We start from the raw sequence: 22,003 nt of genomic DNA, 5'->3' as shown, positions 1-22,003 counted from the left end.
TGCCCAGACAGCTACACCTGCCCCACAGAGCCCACACCTGCCCCACAGCCCACACCTGCCCCACAGCCCACACCTGTCCCCAGCCCACACCTGCCCCACACCCCACACCTGTCCCATAGCCCACACCTGCCTAGACAGCCACACCTGCCCATAGCCCACACCTGCCCCCAGCCCACACCTGCCCCCAGCCCACACCTGCCCCACAGTCCACACCTGCCCATAGCCCACACCTCCCACACAGTCCACACCTCCCACACAGCCCACACCTGCCCCCAGCCCTCACCTGCCCCACAGCCCGCACCTGCCCACAGCCCACACCTGCCCCACAGTCCACACCTGCCTACAGCCCACACCTGCCCCACAGTCCACACCTGCCTACAGCCCACACCTGCCCCACAGTCCACACCTGCCCATAGCCCACACCTGCCCCCAGCCCACACCTCCCACACAGCCCACACCTGCCCCCAGCCCACACCTGCCCCACAGCCCGCACCTGCCCACAGCCCACACCTGCCCCACAGTCCACACCTGCCCATAGCCCACACCTGCCCCCAGCCCACACCTCCCACACAGCCCACACCTGCCCACAGCCCGCACCTGCCCACAGCCCACACCTGCCCCACAGTCCACACCTGCCTACAGCCCACACCTGCCCCACAGTCCACACCTGCCCATAGCCCACACCTGCCCCCAGCCCACACCTCCCACACAGCCCACACCTGCCCCCATCCCACACCTGCCCCACAGCCCGCACCCGCCCACAGCCCACACCTGCCCCACAGTCCACACCTGCCTACAGCCCACACCTGCCCCACAGTCCACACCTGCCCATAGCCCACACCTGCCCCCAGCCCACACCTCCCACACAGTCCACACCTGCCTAGACAGCCACACCTGCCCAGACAGCCACACCTGCCCAGACAGCTACACCTGCCCCACAGCCCACACCTCCCACACAGTCCACACCTCCCACACAGCCCACACCTGCCCCCAGCCCACACCTGCCCCACAGTCCACACCTGCCCATAACCCACACCTGCCCCCAGCCCACACCTCCCACACAGTCCACACCTGCCTAGACAGCCACACCTGCCCCACACTGCCCACACCTGCCCCACACCCCACACCTGATCATAGCCCACACCTGCCTAGACAGCCACACCTGCCCATAGCCCACACCTGCCCCCAGCCCACACCTGCCCCCAGCCCACACCTGCCCCACAGTCCACACCTGCCCATAGCCCACACCTCCCACACAGTCCACACCTCCCACACAGCCCACACCTGCCCCCAGCCCTCACCTGCCCCACAGCCCGCACCTGCCCACAGCCCACACCTGCCCCACAGTCCACACCTGCCTACAGCCCACACCTGCCCCACAGTCCACACCTGCCTACAGCCCACACCTGCCCCACAGTCCACACCTGCCCATAGCCCACACCTGCCCCCAGCCCACACCTCCCACACAGCCCACACCTGCCCCCAGCCCACACCTGCCCCACAGCCCGCACCTGCCCACAGCCCACACCTGCCCCACAGTCCACACCTGCCCATAGCCCACACCTGCCCCCAGCCCACACCTCCCACACAGCCCACACCTGCCCACAGCCCGCACCTGCCCACAGCCCACACCTGCCCCACAGTCCACACCTGCCTACAGCCCACACCTGCCCCACAGTCCACACCTGCCCATAGCCCACACCTGCCCCCAGCCCACACCTCCCACACAGCCCACACCTGCCCCCATCCCACACCTGCCCCACAGCCCGCACCTGCCCCACAGTCCACACCTGCCTACAGCCCACACCTGCCCCACAGTCCACACCTGCCCATAGCCCACACCTGCCCCCAGCCCACACCTCCCACACAGTCCACACCTGCCTAGACAGCCACACCTGCCCAGACAGCCACACCTGCCCAGACAGCTACACCTGCCCCACAGCCCACACCTCCCACACAGTCCACACCTCCCACACAGCCCACACCTGCCCCCAGCCCACACCTGCCCCACAGTCCACACCTGCCCATAGCCCACACCTGCCCCCAGCCCACACCTCCCACACAGTCCACACCTGCCTAGACAGCCACACCTGCCCCACACTGCCCACACCTGCCCCACAACCCACACCTGCCCCCAGCCCACACCTGCCCCACAGCCCACACCTGCCCCACACAGCCCACACCTGCCCCAGCCCACACCTGCCCCACAGAGCCCACACCTGCCCCACAGCCCACACCTGCCCCACACAGCCCATACCTCCCACACAGTCCACACCTGCTCCACAGCCCACACCTGCCCAGACAGCTAGACCTGCCCCACAGAGCCCACACCTGCCCCACAGATCCCACACCTGCCCCCAGCCCACACCTGCCCCGTAGCCCACACCTGCCCCACAATCCACACCTGCCCCACAGCCCACATCTCCCACACAGCCCACACCTCCCTCACAGGCTACACCTCCCGCACAGGCCACACCTGCCCCACAGTCCACACCTGCCCCACAGCCCACACCTGCCCCACAGCCCACACCTGCCCCCAGCCCACACCTGCCCCGACCCTGGTGACTGTTGTTTGCTGCCCCGAGGGGCAGTGCACTAGGCTGATAGGCTGCAGAGAGACCAGAGCTCAAGGGAAAGTGGAAGAAAGAGAGGGGGCTGGGGGGAGGAAGTGGGTGACATCCGGAAGCCCCCGTGGAAGCTATCAGGGGAGTGAGCAATGGCCCCGGCCGTTAGGACGCCATTGGGACACCTTCCTCCGTAGCATCCAGGGGCTTGGGTTCAAGTCCCAGCTCCGTTCAGGTCTCCAGCTTCCGGCTCATGTGCACCTGGGAGGCAGCAGTGATGGCCCAAGTGCCTGTGTCCCTGCCACCACATGGGAGGCCTGGATGGAGTTCCAGGCCCCTGGCTTTGGCCTGGTCCAGCCCTGGCTGTTGCGGGTATTCGGGGAGTGAACCAAAGCATGGAAGATCTCTCTCCCTGCTTTCCTCCCCCTCAAATAAATAAAAACTGTAGGAATTTAAAAATAGACAGCATGTTTAAAGACGTGAAGTGCTCAGAAGTGAGGAGTTAGCCCTGACCACGCGGCACCAGGATGCTCGATTCTGAACGGCCACATCCTCAGGCGGGTGTGAGTCCCCAGGAGCGGCTCTGAGACAGGGAGGCAGGTGGCCGGGACACGGGGGAAGCCACGGGGCTGGCTGGGGGGAGGGCAGCTGGCGCGTCCTCCTGCCAGCCCTTTCTTGTCACCCCAGTCCCTGAGACCCGGCCCTGTCGCTGGGTCAGGGCTTGCACTTCCAAGGCCACCCAGTTTGCTCAGAGCCGTGAGGGCGGCTGGCGCCCCGGGCGGGGTGGGCCCTTCATGCCTGGGACGCAGGAAGCCGGGAGCACGGGGGAGGCTGCCCAGGCTCAGGAAAGGACAGAAAAAGCAGAGCAGCCCTTGGTGGTAGCGTGGAGGCAGGGAGTGTCCCGCAGAAGCAGGGAGGTGTACCGAGCCAGGGCGGGGACAGCAGCTGCTGGGCCGTGCCTGAGCGCCCCAGGGGTGGGGGCTGAGGCCGCCCGAGCTGCCCCATCCTGCACTGGCCCCGCAGGGAGGGCGCTGTAGGCCTTGGGGGCACAGGAGGAGGGGCCGTGGTGGGGCCAGGGTCTCCATGTGGCTCCTGGCTGGGGAGCGCCATTGATCTGAGGGTGGAGGGCGGTGCCTGGCTTCCTCTCTGGTGTTCAGAGACAGAGCGGGGGACAGCCCAGCAGCGGCCTCTGGGGTTCAGGCGGGGTGACCGTGCTGTGAGGCTGCGGCCGTTTCAGAGCAGGACGTTGGCAGCGCCGGGAATCACCCGGAATGCGTGTGCCTGACTTCAGATGTCCACGTGTCCAGGCCACGGGAAGTGACCTGGGCAGCTGTATGCATCCTGGCGTCTTGCCCTCTTCCTGCTCAGCGACATCTTCCCTATTTCTGTTTCTCTCTGGCCCAGTCAGTTGTCCACAAGCAGCCTGGTCAGACACACACGTTTCTGTCACCTGACCTGCTGTCCCACGCACCTGTGCCTGCATCAGGGGCCTGTGCTGATGCTTGGGTTTACCAGGGGAGAGCAGGCGCAGGGTCTGGGCAGGCCCACTGGTGACGGCCCCGGGCTCTGGGCAGGCCCACTGGTGACGGCCCCGGGCTCTGGGCAGGCCCACTGGTGACGGCCCCGGGCTCTGGGCGGGTCCATTGGTGACAGCCTGGCTTCTGGGCAGGTCCATTGGTGACAGCCTGGCTTCTGGGCAGGTCCATTGGTGACAGCCCTGGGTTCTGGGCAGGCCCGCTGGTGACAGCCCTGGGCTCTGGGCGGGTCCACTGGTGACAGCCCTGGGCTCTGGGCAGGTCCACTGGTGACGGCCCTGGGTTCTGGGCAGGCCCACTGGTGACAGCCCTGGGCTCTGGGCAGGTCCGCTGGTGACAGCCTGGCTTCTGGGCAGGCCCGCTGGTGACAGCCCTGGGCTCTGGGCGGGTCCACTGGTGACAGCCCTGGGCTCTGGGCAGGTCCACTGGTGACAGCCTGGCTTCTGGGCAGGTCCACTGGTGACAGCCTGGCTTCTGGGCAGGTCCATTGGTGACAGCCCTGGGCTCTGGGCGGGTCCACTGGTGACAGCCTGGCTTCTGGGCGGGTCCACTGGTGACAGCCCTGGGCTCTGGGCAGGTCCACTGGTGACAGCCCTGGGCTCTGGGCAGGTCCACTGGTGACAGCCCTAACCTGGAGTTTGGTGTCCTCCTGATGCTGTGTTTAGAGAACGGCTTCTACTTGAAGACAAAGAAATTTGCCAAACCACTGATTGAAAAATATTTTTTAGAATTTATTATTTTTTATATTAGTTTATTTAAAAAGCAGAGTGAAAAGGAGCATGCTGGTTCACCCCCCAAATGGCCTAAATGGCCAGGGCTCATCTGGGCCCAAGCCAGGAGCAGGAACCTCATCTGGGTCTCCCAAGTGAGTGGCAAAGGCTCAAGCACTCAGGCCATCCTCTGCTTTCCCAGGGGCATTAGCAGGGAGCTGGCTCAGAAGCGGTGCAGCCGGGACTTGAACTGGCGCTCTGCTGTGGGATGCTGGCCTTGCGAGAGCAGCTTAACCTGTGGCCACAAGGCCGCCCCGAGGACTCGGTGTTTCCACGTGCAAATGACAGAGGATTATCAGTGCTCTTTCTTGACCACAGTCAGGCCATTGACATTTCCTTCTTATTTTTTTTAAGATTTATTTTATTTATTTGAAAGAGTCACAGAGAGAGGTAGAAGCAGAGAGAGGGCTTCCTTCCACTGGTTCACTCCCCAGATGGCCACAACAGCCAGAGCTAAGCCAATCAGGAGCCAGGCGCTTCCTCCGGGCCTCCCATGCGGGTACAGGAGCCCAAGCGCTTGGGCCATCTTCTGCTGCTCTCCCAGGCCATTAGCAGGGAGCTGGATTGGGAGTGGAACAGCCAGGACTCAAACCGCAGGCCCGGGCTTTACCCGCTGCGCCGCAGCCCCGGCCCCACCGTTGGTTTCTGAGAAGGAGACGGCGGCTCGGGGCGCTCCATGGGCAGCTACGTGGAGAGCTGAAAGCCTGGCTGTGCTGTTCACAAAGGCAACTTCTGCTGGTCAGGGTCGCTCAGGTTTGAACAGAAGGCAGGCCGTGTCTCGAGTGGGACACGCATCGGCCACACACACGCCAGCCCCCACCCCACCCGGCAGGGCCCCCGAGCCTCCCATGGCTGCTACTGGTCCTGAGTGTTTGTGGGCCGTGTGCAGCTCCAGACACAGCATGGGGAGACCTTAAGAGCCAATTTGCTCTCAGAGAATTTAGCTGGAGCTAGAACTTCCGTGTCCAGCAGTGGACAGCCCAAAGCCACCAGTTGCAAAGATTCTGAGGGCTGGGGGTGGGGGCAGAAATGTAGATTAAACACAACTGGACGTGGCGACTGCTGGGTGAGGAGTCATTGGGGGGGGGGGCGTGCACAAGGCCCTCCCCAGGAATGCCGTTTCGTTCTAGAGAGCTCACCGGTTAAGAAAACGTCTCTGAATCCCGCCCTGGATTTGCCGGAAGACTCTGTGTTCCCGGGAGCCGCCATGATGGTGGCGCAGGGGCCGAGGGCGGCCCTGCTGAGGGCGCGGGCGGACGCCTTCCCGCCCATCGAGAGGCTGGACCTGAGCGACCCCAGCAGGTCCACCGACTCCTCGGAGCACTGGCCCAGCGACGAGGAGCTGCAGCGCTTCTGGAAGCTGAGGCAGGAAATCGTGGAGAACGAGAAAGCGGACGCTCTCGCCAACCAGCTGCTGCCCGTGGAGCTGCCCCCGCACCTCAGGGCCGCGCTGGCCGGCAAGGGCCGGGGCCGTGCCAGGCTGGGGCCTGTGGCCAGGTAAGGCTGGCAGCGGTGTGGCTTGTCCTGGGCTCGGCGGGCAGTCACCTCCCCCACGTGGCTGTGTCACCGTGGGCGCCAGCTCCCAGGATGGGGGCCCAAACACGAGCTCGGGGGAGAGGCTACGAGAGAAAAACTCCACTCACGGTGAGTGTGTGTGTGGTGTGGTGTGTGCTGTGTGTATGAAGTATATGTGTGTCTGCTATGTGTATGCTACATGTATGGGGAGCGTGTGTGGTGCATGTGTCTGGTGTGTGGTGTGTGCATGCATGTGTGGTGTCTGGTATTTAGTGTGTGTATGTGATGGTGTAGTGTGTGTGTGACCTCGTAACCCCTGTGAGTACACCTCACACACTCTCATCCCTGGGGACGCAGTCGGCTCTCGAGGGTGAAAACCTCGGAGGTTGCAAAGCACAGCAGGCCCCAGGTGCCATGAGCCTGGTTGCAGCCCCGTGCAGGCCGTGGGGAGGCCGTGCAGGCCGTGGGGAGGCCGTGCAGGCCGTGGGGAGGCCGTGCAGGCCGTGGGCAGCCCCGTGCAGGCCGTGGGGAGGCCGTGCAGGCCGTGGGGCGCCCCGTGCAGGCCGTGGGGAGGCCGTGCAGGCCGTGGGGAGGCCGTGGGGAGGCCGTGCAGGCCATGGGGAGCCCCGTGCAGGCCGTGGGCAGCCCCATGCAGGCTGTGGGGAGCCCCGTGCAGGCTGTGGGCGACCTGTGCAGGCCGTGGGGAGCCCCGTGCAGGCCATGGGGAGCCCCGTGCAGGCCGTGGGCAGCCCCGTGCAGGCCGTGGGGAGCCCTGTGCAGGCCGTGGGGAGGCCGTGCAGGCCGTGGGGAGCCCCGTGCAGGCCGTGGGGAGGCCGTGCAGGCCGTGGGGAGGCCGTGCAGGCCTTGGGGAGCCCCGTGCAGGCCGTGGGCAGCCCCGTCAGGCCGTGGGGAGGCCGTGCAGGCCGTGGGCAGCCCCGTCAGGCCGTGGGGAGGCCGTGCGGGCCGTGGGCAGCCCCGTGCAGGCCGTGGGCGACCTGTGCAGGCCGTGGGGAGCCCCGTGCAGGCCGTGGGGAGCCCCGTGCAGGCCGTGGGGAGCCCCATCAGGCCGTGGGGAGGCTGTGCAGGCCGTGGGCAGCCCCGTCAGGCTGTGGGGAGGCCGTGCAGGCCGTGGGCAGCCCCGTCAGGCCGTGGGGAGGCCGTGCAGGCCGTGGGGAGCCCCGTGCAGGCCGTGGGCAGCCCCGTCAGGCCGTGGGGAGGCCGTGTAGGCCGTGGGGAGCCCCGTGCAGGCCGTGGGCAGCCCCGTCAGGCCGTGGGGAGGCCGTGCAGGCCATGGGGAGCCCCGTGCAGGCCGTGGGCAGCCCCGTCAGGCCTTGGGCAGCCCCGTCAGGCTGTGGGGAGGCCGTGCAGGCCGTGGGCAGCCCTGTCAGGCTGTGGGGAGGCCGTGCAGGCTGTGGGGAGCCCCGTGCAGGCCGTGGGGAGGCCGTGCAGGCCGTGGGGAGCCCCGTGCAGGCCGTGGGCAGCCCCGTCAGGCTGTGGGGAGGCCGTGCAGGCCGTGGGCAGCCCCGTCAGGCTGTGGGGAGGCCGTGCAGGCCGTGGGGATTTCTGTCTGAGGAAGCTGAGTGGGCGCGCTGACAGCAGGTGGGACACGTGGTCGGTGCCCTGTGGTCTGAGCCCTGCAGAGCTCACAGCCGTCTCCCAGCCGCGTGAGGGACAGTCCGCCTCCCTCTCTCTTCCTGCCGTGTGTCGCTGTGAGCGGCCGTGACCCGGGGTGCTGTGGCGGGCCATTACTAGGACATCGGTTTTGTCAGTGCACCAGCCCTGGCTTCGAAGATGTGTTTGGGCGTCCTGGAAAGCTGGGGCAGAGAAGGAGAGCCCCGGCAGGGCACCCAGACTGAGACCGTGTCCTGTGGCCCGTGGGGCCCTGGCTTCCCACTGCCTGTGGGAAGCCCCTCTGTGCCTCAGCCCCGCCCCCGCCAGTGCTCGTCATTCACAGAGCCCTTCCTGGTGTGGACGTGGGGAGGCCAGTGCTGCTCCAGGCCTCTGGCCAAGGGGCAGGGGGCACAGGGAACAGGAGGTCACTCGTCTGGCTCCACCCCCCCCCCCCAGAAGCTGGCCTCCTGTCCTCTCAGGCGTCCCTTGGATTCAGGGAAGGCCTTGGGAAGCCAAGGGGCCTGAATAATGAAAGGTGGGCTGGCCACCCAGACGTCCTCCCCGTGCCTGCTGGACAGACGTGACCGCTCCGCTCGAGTTGTGAGGGAGGAGCTTGCGGCCCCCGGGGCCCCTCCCCAGCCGCTCGCCGCTGCTGCGCAGAGCGCAGAGGAGCATGGGCTTGGCAGCGCCGCAGCGCGCGCTCTCAGGAAAGTGTCCTTGGCCACTGGTGTGTGGTGTGTGCATGCATGTGTGGTGCTGGTATTTAGTGTGTGTATGTGATGGTGTGGTGTGCGTGTGCACGGGGTCTCTGTGACCTCATAACCCCTGTGAGTACACCTCACACACTCTCATCCCTGGGGACGCAGTCGGCTCTCGAGGGTGTGTCCGACGCCACAGGCTGGCGTGGGTCAGGAGCGCGGGCGTCAAAGCACCTCACGGAAAGGGGGACCACTGAGCCCCGCGCTGCGCTGGAGCAGGGGGCGAGCCATCTGAGCACGTCGGACGTGGCGCTCGCGTGATGGGTGTCCCTGTGGGGGATTCTCACCCAGGGCGGCTGGCCGGCTCCTCCCCCCGGCTCAGCGCTCTGACGCTGTCTCCGGAGAACTGGAGCTGCCTCTGCCGTCCCTGCTCTGCCAGCGGTGTGCAGACCTGGAGGGGGGGCCACAGCCGCCTGGACAGGGCCCCCAGGGTGTGACCTCCCGCCAGTGCGGCTGCTCTGAGACTTTGAGGCTGCAGAGTGGGCTGGGCCTGGTTTCATTTCAGAGGGGACGGCAGCTCCAGCTGCTCGTGCGTGGCACGGTCGTGCTGAGAACACCTTGTCTTTCCTGCCCGTGGCCGGCTCTCGTGGCTCACGTAGCTCGGAGTTGCCACTTCCGCCTGGGCATCAACAGCTGTTTTCAGAGAGGGGACAGTGGGTTGTGCCCCCAGCCCTGGGAGACCCACTGTGGCCTGGCCAGCCCGCGCCTTCCTGGGAGCCTTGCTCCCTTCCCTCTGGGTAGCTGACGCCACCTGTGTGTGTGACAGAAGCCATCCTTCATGCATCCTTCATGTCCCTGTCCACAACCCCCCTGCCAAGAGATTTCTGACCCGCCAAAGCCCTGCGGCGAGCCCACCGGAGCTGCTGGCCAGGCCGTCCTCCCTGCGGTCCGCTCTGCCTCAACCAGGACGGCCGGGATGGCGGCACAGGCACCCACAGGGGCCCACAGGCGCCCAGGCTTGCTTTGGGGCCCACAGCGCCCACAGGGCCCGGGCCTGCTTGGGGGCCCACAGCGCCCACAGGGCCCGGGCCTGCTTGGGGGCCCACAGCACCCACAGGGGCCCGGGCCTGCTTGGGGGCCCACAGCGCCCACAGGGCCCGGGCTTGCTTTGGGGCCCACAGCGCCCACAGGGCCCGGGCCTGCTTGGGGACCCACAGCGCCCACAGGGCCCGGGCCTGCTTGGGGGCCCACAGCGCCCACAGGGCCCGGGCCTGCTTGGGGGCCGCTGTCGGAGCTGCAGCTGCTGCTGAGCGGGGACCCCAGGGAGTGGTTTTTCTGAGACAGCAGCTGGCGCTCGCGGTGCCGCCTGGGGCGCGGTGTCCACAGTCCCCCCGCCCACTGCATTTTCTGGAGTTGGTGCGGGTGGACGCTGGGTGGCCGAGGGCGTGCCCCTGAGGCCGCTGCCCTGTGCGGCCGATCCCCGCTGCCGTGCGGCCATAAGCGCCGGTCTCGCGTTTTGTCCCCCCAGAGGCCCTGCGAGCACCCAGCCGAAAGCACTGTGTGACGTGCGGAGGAAGGCGCCCTCCTTCCCGGGGCTGCTCCCCAGCCTCCCGTCTTCCTCATCCCACCCGGCGGAGGCGGCGGGCAGGCGGCGTGAGGAGAGCCGAGCCTTGGCCCTCAGAGAGCTGCGGGACAGGCAGGCACTGCTGGAGCAGCAGTGCAGGCGGTAGGTGTCGGCCAGCGGCCTCGGCCAGGGGTCTCGGCCAGGGGTCTCGGCCAGCGGCCCCAGTGACACCCTTGCCTGCTGCTGCCGGCAGGATCTGCTTCTCCGGCATCGGCGAGCCAGCTGGCCTGGGCTCTCCTGCCCCATAGCCCCCGAGGCCACCTCCCTGTGGGGCCTCTGCCGGTCTCCGGCCTGGCCTGCTCACACCTGCCCTCAGTCTCATCTGCTCTGACGATCTGTTCGTCCTTAACCCTTCCTCCTGGCCTGGCCATCACTTGACCTGCAGGTGTATCTAAGGAGTATGATTTAGAAAGAATGTGGTCATCGGTAGTGTCCACTCTCGTGTCGCTGGCCACACCAGCCGAGGCCACGCCCATGGGACCATGGTGTCACTCACTGTCCAAGCCCCTCGGGCCTGTCAGCAGTGTCTGCCCTGACCACGGGCTGTCCCCTGTGCTGGGCTGCTGGTGAGCTGTGCTTGGAGCTGCTCTGACCATGTGACCCTGATGCCCCCTGTTCTCCCCAGAGACAAGAAAGTGCTGCAGGAGTGGAGGGCGCGGGCCCAGGTGCTGGCCAGGGACCGGCTCAGCCAGCTGCTGTCCCCACAGAGGAACCTGGTATGATGTGGGGGGAGGGTGCCGGGGCCATCTGGAGGGGGGAGGCAGGCACCAGGGCCGGGGGTCACTAGCCATGCTTGAGCACCTGAGTGGTGCTTGCACGCCTGGCCCGGGGCAACCCTGCGGAACAGGTGGGCGCCACGCATGGCCAGTGCACCAGTGGAGGACTGAGAGCTGCTGACCGGGTGGGCTGGGGCTGGGGCTGGAGCTGGAGCAGATCAGCTGTCTACTGCCAGGCAGGGGGAGGCCAGGCAGCACCAGCCTCAGCCTGTAGTGCCGCCCTCGGCCCCTGTTTGGATTTCTGTCTTAGGAGCCAGGTTCTGAAGGTGGGAGGAGAGAAAGGGCATCGAGGTGAACAGACTGAAATAGAAAACCCGCTGAGCAGGGGGAGGTGTGCCCACGCATCTCCCTGGCTCTGCACGCCCTCCCCTGCCCCCCCGGGGGGCTGTCACCCCAGAAGCCAAGGAGCTGCGCGCTCAGCTGTGTGGCCCGGGGCACCTGAGAGCAGCCCCCTTCCTGTTCCCGCTGAGCCGTTTGGGGGTTTTAGTGCAGCCAGGCACAGGACGAGGGCTGCAGGGCGGGGCGGGTAAGGGTGCAGGCACGAGGCAGGCTGCCCCTACACCACGCGTGCCCGGTCGGCCCGGCCCTGAGAGCACAGGCGTGCGTGCTGTCCACTGCGGCCACAGGTGTCCATCTCCTCCCTTTAAGAGATGTCCTGCGTGTGCCCCTGCCTCCCACAGGCGTGCTGAACGCTGGCCCGAGGGCGAGGCCACTTGGACAGCGCGGGAGTCCAGAGCATTGATGTGGCCCCACCCAGCTTCCCGCACTCGCTACACCTCACAGGGTGCCGTGGTGGGAACCGATTACGGTCGGCCTCTGCCAGCCTGCCCCACCGGTCCTCCGGAGCTCTGTGTCTGCCCTGTGGGGACCGTCTCTCCGGCTGGCTTTGTCTCTCGCCTCCTGCACCCAGGACACCTCCACAGCAGCGTCTGGCCCCTGCACCCTGCACGCCTGGTGTCCGCTCTGCACCGGCCTCGGCCCTGCCCACTGGGCTCTGTCCTGCACTTGCTCTTCCCCGGTGCCCAGTCCGTGCCTCGGGGCGGAGCCTGGGATAGGAGTGGCCCAGGTGGGGCCCCGGGCTGAAGGAGGGGGCGTGCGGCCCCGTCCTGGGATGGCCGAGCCCGGGGACTTGGTTCTGCTTGTTCGTGCCACATGTGCCTCTTAGGAGAGGAACCATCCCCTGGAGATGTGGTCGCACACCTCGTCCTCTCCCAGGTGCTCTGGACCCCGGAGCTTTGAGCTTTCGCTGTCTTTGGGTGTGGAAACGGGGTGGCCTACCTTCTAGTCTCCCCGACGGCGCTGGTCGCTGCTCCCTGGGCGCCCTCCGATGGGCCAGGCTCCTTTTGCTGTCACCTCCCCTCCGCTTCTCCCCAGATACTTAAAAATCCAAGAAAGTTTCAACGCATTCAGGAGCAAAAGCTCGCACGATCGGGCGATCTTAAGGACACTCTCAGAGAATTGTCACAGCAAACAGACAGAACTCTGAGCCCATCTGTCGAGAGATGGAAAAGGCCAAATAAATGATTAGCCCTAAGCCGCGGGCACCCACGTGGCCGCAGACCCAATGCCTGCTGACATGAGCAGAAATGACCTAAACTTAGGACCACACAAGCCGCAGAACAGCACCCCAAAACTGCCGGCCTCCAAAACCGTGTACCATGCTGGCGGCCTGGGGGAGGGGCGCGTGCTCCTCACCCCTGCGCGCCATCCCTGCGTTTTCTAGATTCATGGACCATGCGCGAGTACAGTCAGTGAGCACTGAGGGCCTGGCCTCTGCCCACGTGTGGGAGTTGAGGGGCCACAGGGGCCAGGCAGCAGCAGCGGGGCGTGTGGAAGCCATGAGGCCTGGACCACACTCAGACCCGGGAAAACACCTCGTGGGGCCCAAAATACTGTGGTCAGAGTCAGTGATGGGGAAATACTATGACAGAAAGTGGCTCCCTGCTGTGAGCTGAGGGGAGCAGCCGGGGAGGGGGGAGGGGGGTGCTGTCCACGCCCGCTCCCTGCAGTAGGGCGAGAGGACAGGAGGGGGCGCCCTGGCCCCATGCACGGCCCTGGCCCCATGCACGGCCCTGGCCTGGGGAGTCACAGGACTGCGGCAGGCTTCAGCCAACCAGGTGGCCCTCAGGTCCATCTGAGCGCCGGAGCAGCTGCAGGACAGACGGACAGGACCCACAGGCCCTGACTCCACCCCTGCTTCCCGTGGAGCCCTGGGCGAGCTGCGGCACCCGCGGCCTCCAAGTTCTGACCTCTAGACCCGTGGCGTCTCTGCTGCTCAGCGTGTGGACCGTGGCGGGAGCCCACGCTCACACCTCGCGTGCACTGCAGTTACCTTCATCACAGGGGTGTGTGTTCCGCGAGTAGGACCGGTTCTGGAGCAGACAGAACTGGGGATCCGTGATTCCTGCTCCGCGTTTTGTGATCAGATGTGGCCAAGTGGGCGTCTTTCCAGATACACACTGCTAATGTTTTGTTTTTTGTTTTATTTTTTGACAGGCAGAGTGGACAGTGAGAGAGAGAGAGAGAGACAGAGAGAAAGGTCTTCCTTTGCCATTGGTTCACCCTCCAATGGCCGCTGCGGCTGGCGCACCGCGCTGATCCGAAGCCAGGAGCCAGGTGCTTCTCCTGGTCTCCCACGCGGGTGCAGGGCCCAAGCACTTGGGCCATCCTCCACTGCCTTCCCGGGCCACAGCAGAGAGCTGGCCTGGAAGAGGGGCAACCGGGACAGAATCCGGTGCCCCGAACGGGACTAGAACCTGGGATGCCGGCGCCGCAGGCAGAGGACTAGCCTATTGAGTTGCGGCGCTGGCCTATGTTTTTAAGGATTAAAATTAAATGTTTGACTTTCATAAGGGAAAGCGACCTACTAGGTTTTGCGTTTTTGGTTTTCTTCCTGTTGGATTAATTCATGAGGAGAATCCTGCGTTTGCACCAGCTCTCAGCAAACAGATTGGAGTCTGTTGTGTGGGGGGGTTTACAGGGAAAAGTTTGGGGGTCTTCTGCCCCTCCCACACATCTTCTTCCCTGATTGTTGAGTGCCTTCGCAGTGTCCAGCGTGGCAGGGGTTAAACCGATACGGCACACAGGCGGCTCTCAGCCTAATCCACTTAGAGGAAGAGCGGCAGATAATAGCAGGTAGATTGGCTGCAGGAGGAGCCTGGAAGGAGGTCACCCCGCCTGCCTCCCCACCTCCCAGTGCCACACTGTTGGAGTCATCCTGGGATTCCTGACAACCCTCAATACACACACACACACACAGGTGTGTACACAGCTCACGTGCACGCATGCATAAGCATGTACATGTGTCAGTGCTAGTGTGCACTGACACACACACACACACACACACACGGGCCAACAGCTCTGGTCAGAGGTCCAAGGGAGTCCGTCTGTCCCAGATTCAGCCACTGGGGGCAGCAGCGAGCAACCTTGGTCCCTGGCTGGTGCTGCAGGAGTTGGGAGCCCCAGGGACACAGGGAGCAGAGCAAGGACAGCTGGGCGCACGGCACACGCAGGTCACGGCGAGGGACTGACCCGGAACCAGGGGCCCACACCCGCTCCGGGGTGTGGGGGCCAGAGACGGCAAGGAGCAAAGGGTGCAAGCAGGTGTCCACGTGACCCCTGAGCAGGGATGGGGTCGCAGGGTAGGGGCCGCCAGGGAAGGGATCAGGCACGGCCCCACACCGTGACCAGAAAGGCGCTGGTGGCACAGCTGTCTAGAGACAGTGAGGGTGGAGGAGCCACACAGGACCGAGTCCAGGGGCACCCGCCACCTATGAGCAAGGTGCTCTGTGGGTTCTCCCGAGTGACAGTGGCTCTGCGGGGCGCCTGTGTCTCCTCCGTGGGCCCGGAGCCCCGTGGGCTCTCCCGAGTGACAGTGGCTCTGCGGGGCGCCTGTCTCCAGTGCCTTCCCCTGCCGGTGCCCCAGTCCCCTCCCGGACATCTGCCCCTCCTGGTGCCTGCCTCACCAGGGACATCTGTGACGTCCGCCTGACTCACAGGCCTGGTGTGAAGGGTTACAGGAGCACCTGTAACGGGGGGTTGAAATGCAGCCGGCGGTGTAGACCTGTTGTGGCCCGAGGGTGCCCGGGATCCATGAGAAATCAGTCAGCAGTGGCTCCGGCGTTGTTAGGGAGGCGGGGACTGGCTTCCCTCGACACCGCGGTGGTGCTCGCCCGAAGACGCACAGACACCCTCCGTGTGCGCTTCCACTTTGTGCCGGTTAATCATGCCACGGATCCAGGGCCAGTGGGCGTCGTGGACAGGTTTTCTGACTGCGAGGCCCCTCCTGTTTTCTCACTTTGTTGTCTCGGCACGGATGTGCTAGTGTGAAACGCGGTCATTAAATTACAGTCACATCTTTGTGGAGGTCTTGGCCTGGTTTAGGCGGTGCTCTCGCTGTCCGTGTGTGAGGGGCCGGGTCCGCATTGCATGCTGTGCTTGGCCTCACTGTCTCCGTGGACGGCAGCAGCTCTGAGCCCCGGGCCCCTGGCTCTGCCCCTTTCCCTCCGCCCGTCCAAACCAAGACCAGAGGTGGGAGCCAGAGGGAGCCAAGGCCCCAGGGTGGTGGCCAGTGTGTGAGGAACACCCCCTGGCCAGGCTGACGCACCGGGCACGCACATTCTGTGTGCAAAGGAGTAAGTTCTTGGTTTCCTAAAAACAACTTGTGTTTTCCTAGGTCCCATCAAAGATGCCCTTTGCCACAGATGTAACCGATCATAGGAAAATGACCCTGAATCCATTCGGGAAAATGAGACAAGGCAAAGAGAAATCATTGCAAGCCACCGGAGACTCCAGGTTGGTGACGGGGGTTGAGGTTGGCTCCTCTGGGCTCTGTCGGCCACCACCGGCGCTCCACCTTGCTCCTCTGGGCACCTCCCGGGTGTGCCGGGGAAGCACAGGGTGGTCAAGGGGTCAGCCCCTCCTCCCTGGCCACCCCCCACTCAGGCCCACTGTGGGCGGCCGTGGCCCAGCTGCCCGGCCTGCGCACCCCCTCTATTAATGGCCCCGGAGCCCCATGCAATTTGAGAGCCTGCAGAAGGGTTACTGTGGTGCTGTGGTGCCATGGTGCGGGGTCACACAGCCAATGCCACGTTCTGTTCCCGTGGTCCTGCTGAGGCCTGGAACATTCTGGGGAATTCACGAGGCCCTGCGGGTTGGATTGAGTTCCAGTCGTGTGAGAACAGTTTAGGTTCAAGCCGGCAGCATCCGAATCTCCTGCATCCTACTGTCGTTGGCCGACCAAAGCGGCCACTGTCGCCCAGGCACAACCAAGAGCCAGGCTGAGAGCCGAGGCAGCACCGGTACCCTGACTCTGGTCTTGTTCTGCAGGGTTGTGTCACGCAGACAGAACCAGGACAAACCCTGCTGCTGGGCTGGGCGATTTCTGGGAGTCTGAGGGGGAGCGTGTAGCTGGCGCCCGAGGTGGCCCCACACCCGGGCTGCACCGCGGTGGACTGTGCCCCCGGCCTCTGCCATCTGGCGTCAGCCGCAGCCCCAGTGCTCGCAGGCAGCACGTGTGCCAGCCTCGGGTAGCACAGTTTCCAGACTGTTGGGGTCGGGCGAAACCATGTGTGCTGTGTGCAAACAAGACACGCGTTCTCCCTCACGGGGCACCATGCTCGGGGCCCCACGGTGCCGCCTTGGAGCTGAACTTGAGGACTTTAAAGTGCAGGGGGTCAATGGCTTCTAAAGTACCGAGGAAGGGGTGGGGGAGGGGACAGGCGGGGACGTGGCGTGTGACATCATTATGACATCATTTCCCTGCGCAGCACCTCCCGAGGGATGAATCTGGAAGAGAGGATAAAGCAGCACACCCAGCAGGTGCGTGAGCGGGGGTGGGGCGGGGCGGGGCGGGGCGGGACCACGCCGATGGAGAGGAGGGGGCCGGGGCTTGGGCACTCAGGAGATGCCACCTGCTATACCCCACAGGGGACGCGCTCACCGTCTCGGGGCATGTGGTCTCAAAAGCTGTGGGAGCTTGAGCACCGTGTGCCGTGCCGGGGCGCTCAGGTGGTAAGAGGTGGGAGCCCTCAGCTGACAGCACCCTGGCTCCCCAGCCCTGTCTGAGGGTAAGCGCGGCAGCTGGGGATGGGGAACAAGGACCAGTGCACCCCGAGTCTGTAGGGCCCCGGCCAGCACGTGAGGGCGATGTGCCTGGGGGCCCAGGTGCTGCTGTTGGGGGGCTGCTCTGCATGGCTACCATCTCCTGCCGGCGTCTGTCCCTTCCACAAATCTGCTTAGTGCCTGCTTCTGCCTGGCGATGCCGCAGACTGTGCAAACGGTGCAGAGCTGAGAGAGGCCCTGCCGGGCCCCGCCCTGCTGGAGTATGGCCCGCGGGGCCGTGGGTGAAGGCAGCAGCTGCCCTCCTTCACAAACACCTGGAAACCTCTGTCCCCGCCCTTGTCCCAGCCTCGGAAACATTTCCTGTCCGCCCAGGACCTCTGCGCTCGAGTGCGCCCCGACCTTGTCTCTGGCTGTGTCCAGGCTGCCCCCAGAGCAAGCAGCACCATCACGGGGCAGGAGCTCCCTGCTCTCCCTCCCAGCCTCTCATGGGCTCCATCCCAGCTTCTCCTCTCCGGGAGCCTGGGGCGGGTGGGAGAGAGAGCGAGGAAGGTGGGTGGGGGCCCTCCACGGAGACCCTCACCCAGGCTGATTTGTCCCTCTTCCCAGGCTCTCCTCCCCAGAGAATTTGTATGGGCCCTCACCTGAGCCTGTGTGCTGTCTGACTGCATTGCTGTGGGTGTGGCCTTGTCCTGTGGATGGGGCTTCAGAGCACCCGTGTCCCCCCAGGGCTTCAGACTGGGCTCAGAAGCCCATCTGGAATCGTGAACAGCTCTGTGCCCACAGATCTGATCACTTTGCTGAAATGAGTGAGTTCTTTGAAAGACAACATCTAACAAAACTCCCTCAAGGAAAAATAGATCGTCTGGGTGTGCCTGTATTCACTCCAGAACTGAATCTATAATTAACCCAAAAACAAGCAGAAAGCACCGGCGAGGTGGGCTCGCGGGTGAGCTCTGCTTCAGGAAGGCGCCGCGCAGGTTCCCTGCAGGGTCTCCAGGTGACAGACACGGAGGGGACACTTCCTGACCGCCCTGTGAGGCCGGGACTGCCCTGACACCAAAGCCACATGAAGACGTCACCAGAAAGATCTTCTCTCGTGAATACAGACACAGAAATCCTCAACAGTCGCGTGCAGCAGTCTATAAAAATTACACACCAGAACCACGTGGGGTCTCTTCAGGGTTTGCAAGGCTGGCTCACGATTCAAAAATCAGCCAATGGGATCCGTCACACCAGCAGGCTGGAGGAGCAACATCGCCTGGCTGTCAGAAGATGCACAGAAGGCAAAACGGGACACCTGTCATAATAAAAACAGAAACCGGGAATACGGGGAAACTTCGTCAGCTTGATCAAGAACATTTACGAAAAAGCTACAGCTGCTGGTGGAACAGCGGCAAGAACCTGGCCCCTCACGCCGGACGTCAGCTCCCGCAGTGAGCAAGACAAGGAGAGAAAAGCCGCTTGGGCTGGGACGGAAGGAGACACGCTGTGCTCCCGGATCACGTCCTGTGTGGAAAACCCCGAGTCATCGACCCAGAAGTTCCTGGAACCAGGAAGTGACTATGGAAAGGACTTAGGACACAAGACGTCCAGCACCTGTTAATAAGTGGGATTTGAGATTAAAGACTTAGCACCAAAAAATAAAGTGGTGCGAGGCGTCAGTCTAACAAAAGGTTACAAATTGTCCGTAACAGGAAACTTTTTGAAGCTCTAGTGAAGAGATTGAAGAAGAGCTAAATAATGGATGAATACTCCGTATCCGTGGGTCTGAAGGCTCAGCACTGTTGAGATTGAAGACCTTTGCAATGCGATCCTTAGGTTCAACAGAAACCCAGTCAAAATCCCGGCTAGTCCGTGGCTGTTCACCGTGGTTTCTAAAGTCTGTGTGCAGACATAGGAGACACAGGATGCCCAGCCCACGTTGAAGGGGAAGGAGAGAGCCACGGGTGATCCTCCCACCCCCGGTCCCTACTGCAGAGGAGACAGCGTGGCGTGGCCAAAGAACAGACACTGGATACTGGCTAGAGACCCAGAGCGGACCACCCTGCCCCAGGGCGCGTTCACGGAGGCACGGGCGTCTGTGGAGAGTACCCTCGGTCAACAAATGGTGCTGGAGTAACTGCAAAAAGCAACAGTTTATACTTCAGCCTCGGACCTAGCATGCGCACAAAAACTCACTCAAAACTCAAGAGAGACCTAAATTTAAAATGCGAGGTTATGGCTCCCAGGAGGTAACACAGGACAGAACCCGGCAGCCTGGGGTTTGGCCGGAGCCCCAGGTCTAACACTAAAGCACGGTTCATAGCAGGAAGAACTGGAGGGTGGAGCTTCATTACAATTAGAAACTTCCGTGGGCAGTGCTGTGGCTCAGTAGGCTAAGCCTTTACCTTTGGCACCAGCATCCCGTGTGGACGCTGGTTTGAGTCCCAGCTGCTACACCTCGATCCAGCTAATGGCCTGGGAAAGCAGTGGAAAATGGCCCAAGTGCTTGGGCCCTGCACTCACATGGGAGACCCGGATGAAGCTCCTGGCTTCGAGCTGCTGATTGGCCCAGCTCCAGCCATTGCAGCCATCTGGGGAGTGAACCAGGGAATGGGAGACCTTTCTCTCTGTCTCTCCTTCTCTTTCTCTCTGTAACTCCACCTCTCAAATAGATAAATAAATCTTTTTTTTTTTTTTTGAGAGGCAGAGTGGATAGAGAGAGAGAGAGACAGAGAGAAAGGTCTTCCTTTTTGCCGTTGGTTCACCCTCCAATGGCCGCTGTGGCCGGCGCATCTCGCTGATCCGAAGCCAGGAGCCAGGTGCTTCTCCTGGTCTCCCATGGGGTGCAGGGCCCAAGGACTTGGGCCATCCTCCACTGCCTTCCCGGGCCATAGCAGAGAGCTGGCCTGGAAGAGGGGCAACCGGGATAGAATCTGGCGCCCCAACCGGGATTAGAACCCGGTGTGCCGGCGCCGCAAGGTGGAGGATTAACCTGTTAAGCCACGGCGCCAGCATAAATAAATCTTTAAAAAAAAAAATTAGAAATGTCTGCTCTGTGAAAGTGATTGAAAGGGATGGGAAAGTAAGTCACAGACTGGGAACAGTGTTTGCAAAACCCTTACCTGGCAACGGACTGTTCTCTAAGACACACAAAGAAGTCTTAAACAACCATGAGAACATGAATGGCTGACTGACAAACAGGCCAACGACGTGAGCGGATCTCAGCCCAGAGGACTCAGCAGCTCAGCGGAGCAGCCGCGGCCTCGCGCTCCCTGGCCACCACGCCGGAGCGCCCGTCCCCTGCTGCAGTTGTGACGCGGCTCAGCCGCTCCGGAGGACCAAGGCGGCTCCTGACTGAGCTGAACGTCCTGTCTCACAGATCCAGCAGCCACGCCGTGGGTCTTCCCACACAGCACACAGGGTTTCTCTCGGCATTGTTCATAGGCATCAGAGGGTAGAAGCCGGCAAGATGCCCTTCGGGGGCGAGCGGACAAGCGCAGGGAAAGGTGCCGTCGAGCCATTGTCAATCTGCACCCTGACTGGAGCTGGTGGTGTCGCTGGTACTCGGTTCCCTGCCTACATGGAGCTCCTGGCCCCAGGCTTTGGCCTGGCCCAGCCCTGCCTGCTGTGGGCATCTGGAGGGTGAACCAGCTTTGGGAGAGATCTCTGTCTCCTTCTCTTTGTTGTTCAAATAAGTAGATGAAAATGAACACGACAGCATCAACGGTGAGGGCACGGCGGGCTGCACTCCCTCTTGGCCGACCCCCCAGTGGCTCTGCTTCTGGTCCAGCTCTCTGCCCTGGAAGCAGCGATGGGGCTCAAGTACTTGAGTTCCTACTGCCCACGTGGGAGACCTGGATGGAGTTCCTGGCTCCTGCCTTCAACCTGGCTCAGCCCCAGCTCATGTGACCATTAAGAGTGAACCAGCAGATCTCTCTCTCTCTCTCTCTCTCTCTGCTTTTCAAATAAATAAATCTTAAAGGAGCCACGCAGACATGCAGAGCTGCGTGTCACCAGATGGAATCAGCCCGTCTGAAGAGGCTGTGAGACCCCGACCACAGCACCTTCTGGAAAATTGCGAAGCAGTGGCCACCATGTTTGCAGGGTCTGGAGAAGAGGGTGAGGCAGCAGAGCACAGAGGCAGCGAGGGCAGGGAGGCCCCCAGGACACTGGTGCCCACTGTGGTTTCTCTGTAAACCACAGATTGCCCCCACCCCCGGAGCCCCCTGCTCTGGGCACTGGATGCTGGTGAGGATGTGATATGGGCGTCCACAGGGGACGCTGTTGTCAACCACAAAGTCTGCGTCTCAGAGCTGGACTTGGGCTCTGTGTTCTCTCGTGTCCCCTTCCCAAAAGAGAGTGACCGAAAGGACCACACGGGCAGTGCCAGCACCGGTCCCAGCCCAGAGGCCTCTCTGTCGGCTCCTCTAGTGCCTCAGGAGGGGGTGGTGCTGTCTCGTCCCACGGGTCAGTAGGCCAGGACCCAGGGAGTGAGGATGGCCTCCAGGGCCGGGCCACCCGGCGTTTGCTCCGTGCTCGGATCCGCACCTCTGTGTTGTGTGCGGTTTGCAAACTCCACATGCAGCTCCAGCCAGCGCCACTGGGCTGTGCCAGGCCCGGCTCAGAGTCAGTGCTGGATGTAGAGGCGGAGCTGGGGACGAGTGCCCGGCTGCTCTGACCACAGCCCTGGCTGGCCTCAGCGCTCCAGCTGCCGGCCCGCCTCCGTCATGCCCGGAAGATTCTCATGCTGTGACCGGATGGACGTGGCTGCTTCACGCCCCTGCCCCTTCCTCTGTGCCCACAATGGCTGTGGTGTGCAGGCGGTGGCTGGCGCCCGGCTCCTCCTCGGGGGCCTGGCTGCCAGG

The 22,003-nt window shown here is 63.7% G+C and overlaps 1 protein-coding gene across 1 annotated transcript in view; it reads left to right on the top strand.

Moving 5' to 3' along the window:
* The window catches only part of LRRC27 (leucine rich repeat containing 27), a 39,650-nt gene that overhangs the window by 14,791 nt on the left and 2,856 nt on the right, over positions 1–22,003 (top strand). Inside the window, exons 5-9 of the mRNA XM_062215154.1 lie at positions 6,000–6,366; positions 10,222–10,419; positions 10,943–11,033; positions 15,769–15,887; positions 16,862–16,913. Coding sequence (XP_062071138.1) covers positions 6,000–6,366; positions 10,222–10,419; positions 10,943–11,033; positions 15,769–15,887; positions 16,862–16,913 — 827 coding nt within the window. The remainder of the gene's footprint in view (positions 1–5,999; positions 6,367–10,221; positions 10,420–10,942; positions 11,034–15,768; positions 15,888–16,861; positions 16,914–22,003) is intronic.

Source organism: Lepus europaeus, chromosome 17 (genome assembly GCF_033115175.1).
Source record: "Lepus europaeus isolate LE1 chromosome 17, mLepTim1.pri, whole genome shotgun sequence".
Lineage (NCBI taxonomy): Eukaryota > Metazoa > Chordata > Mammalia > Lagomorpha > Leporidae > Lepus > Lepus europaeus.
Note: the sequence above shows the minus strand (reverse complement) of the source record. Positions and strands in the feature narration are given on the sequence as shown.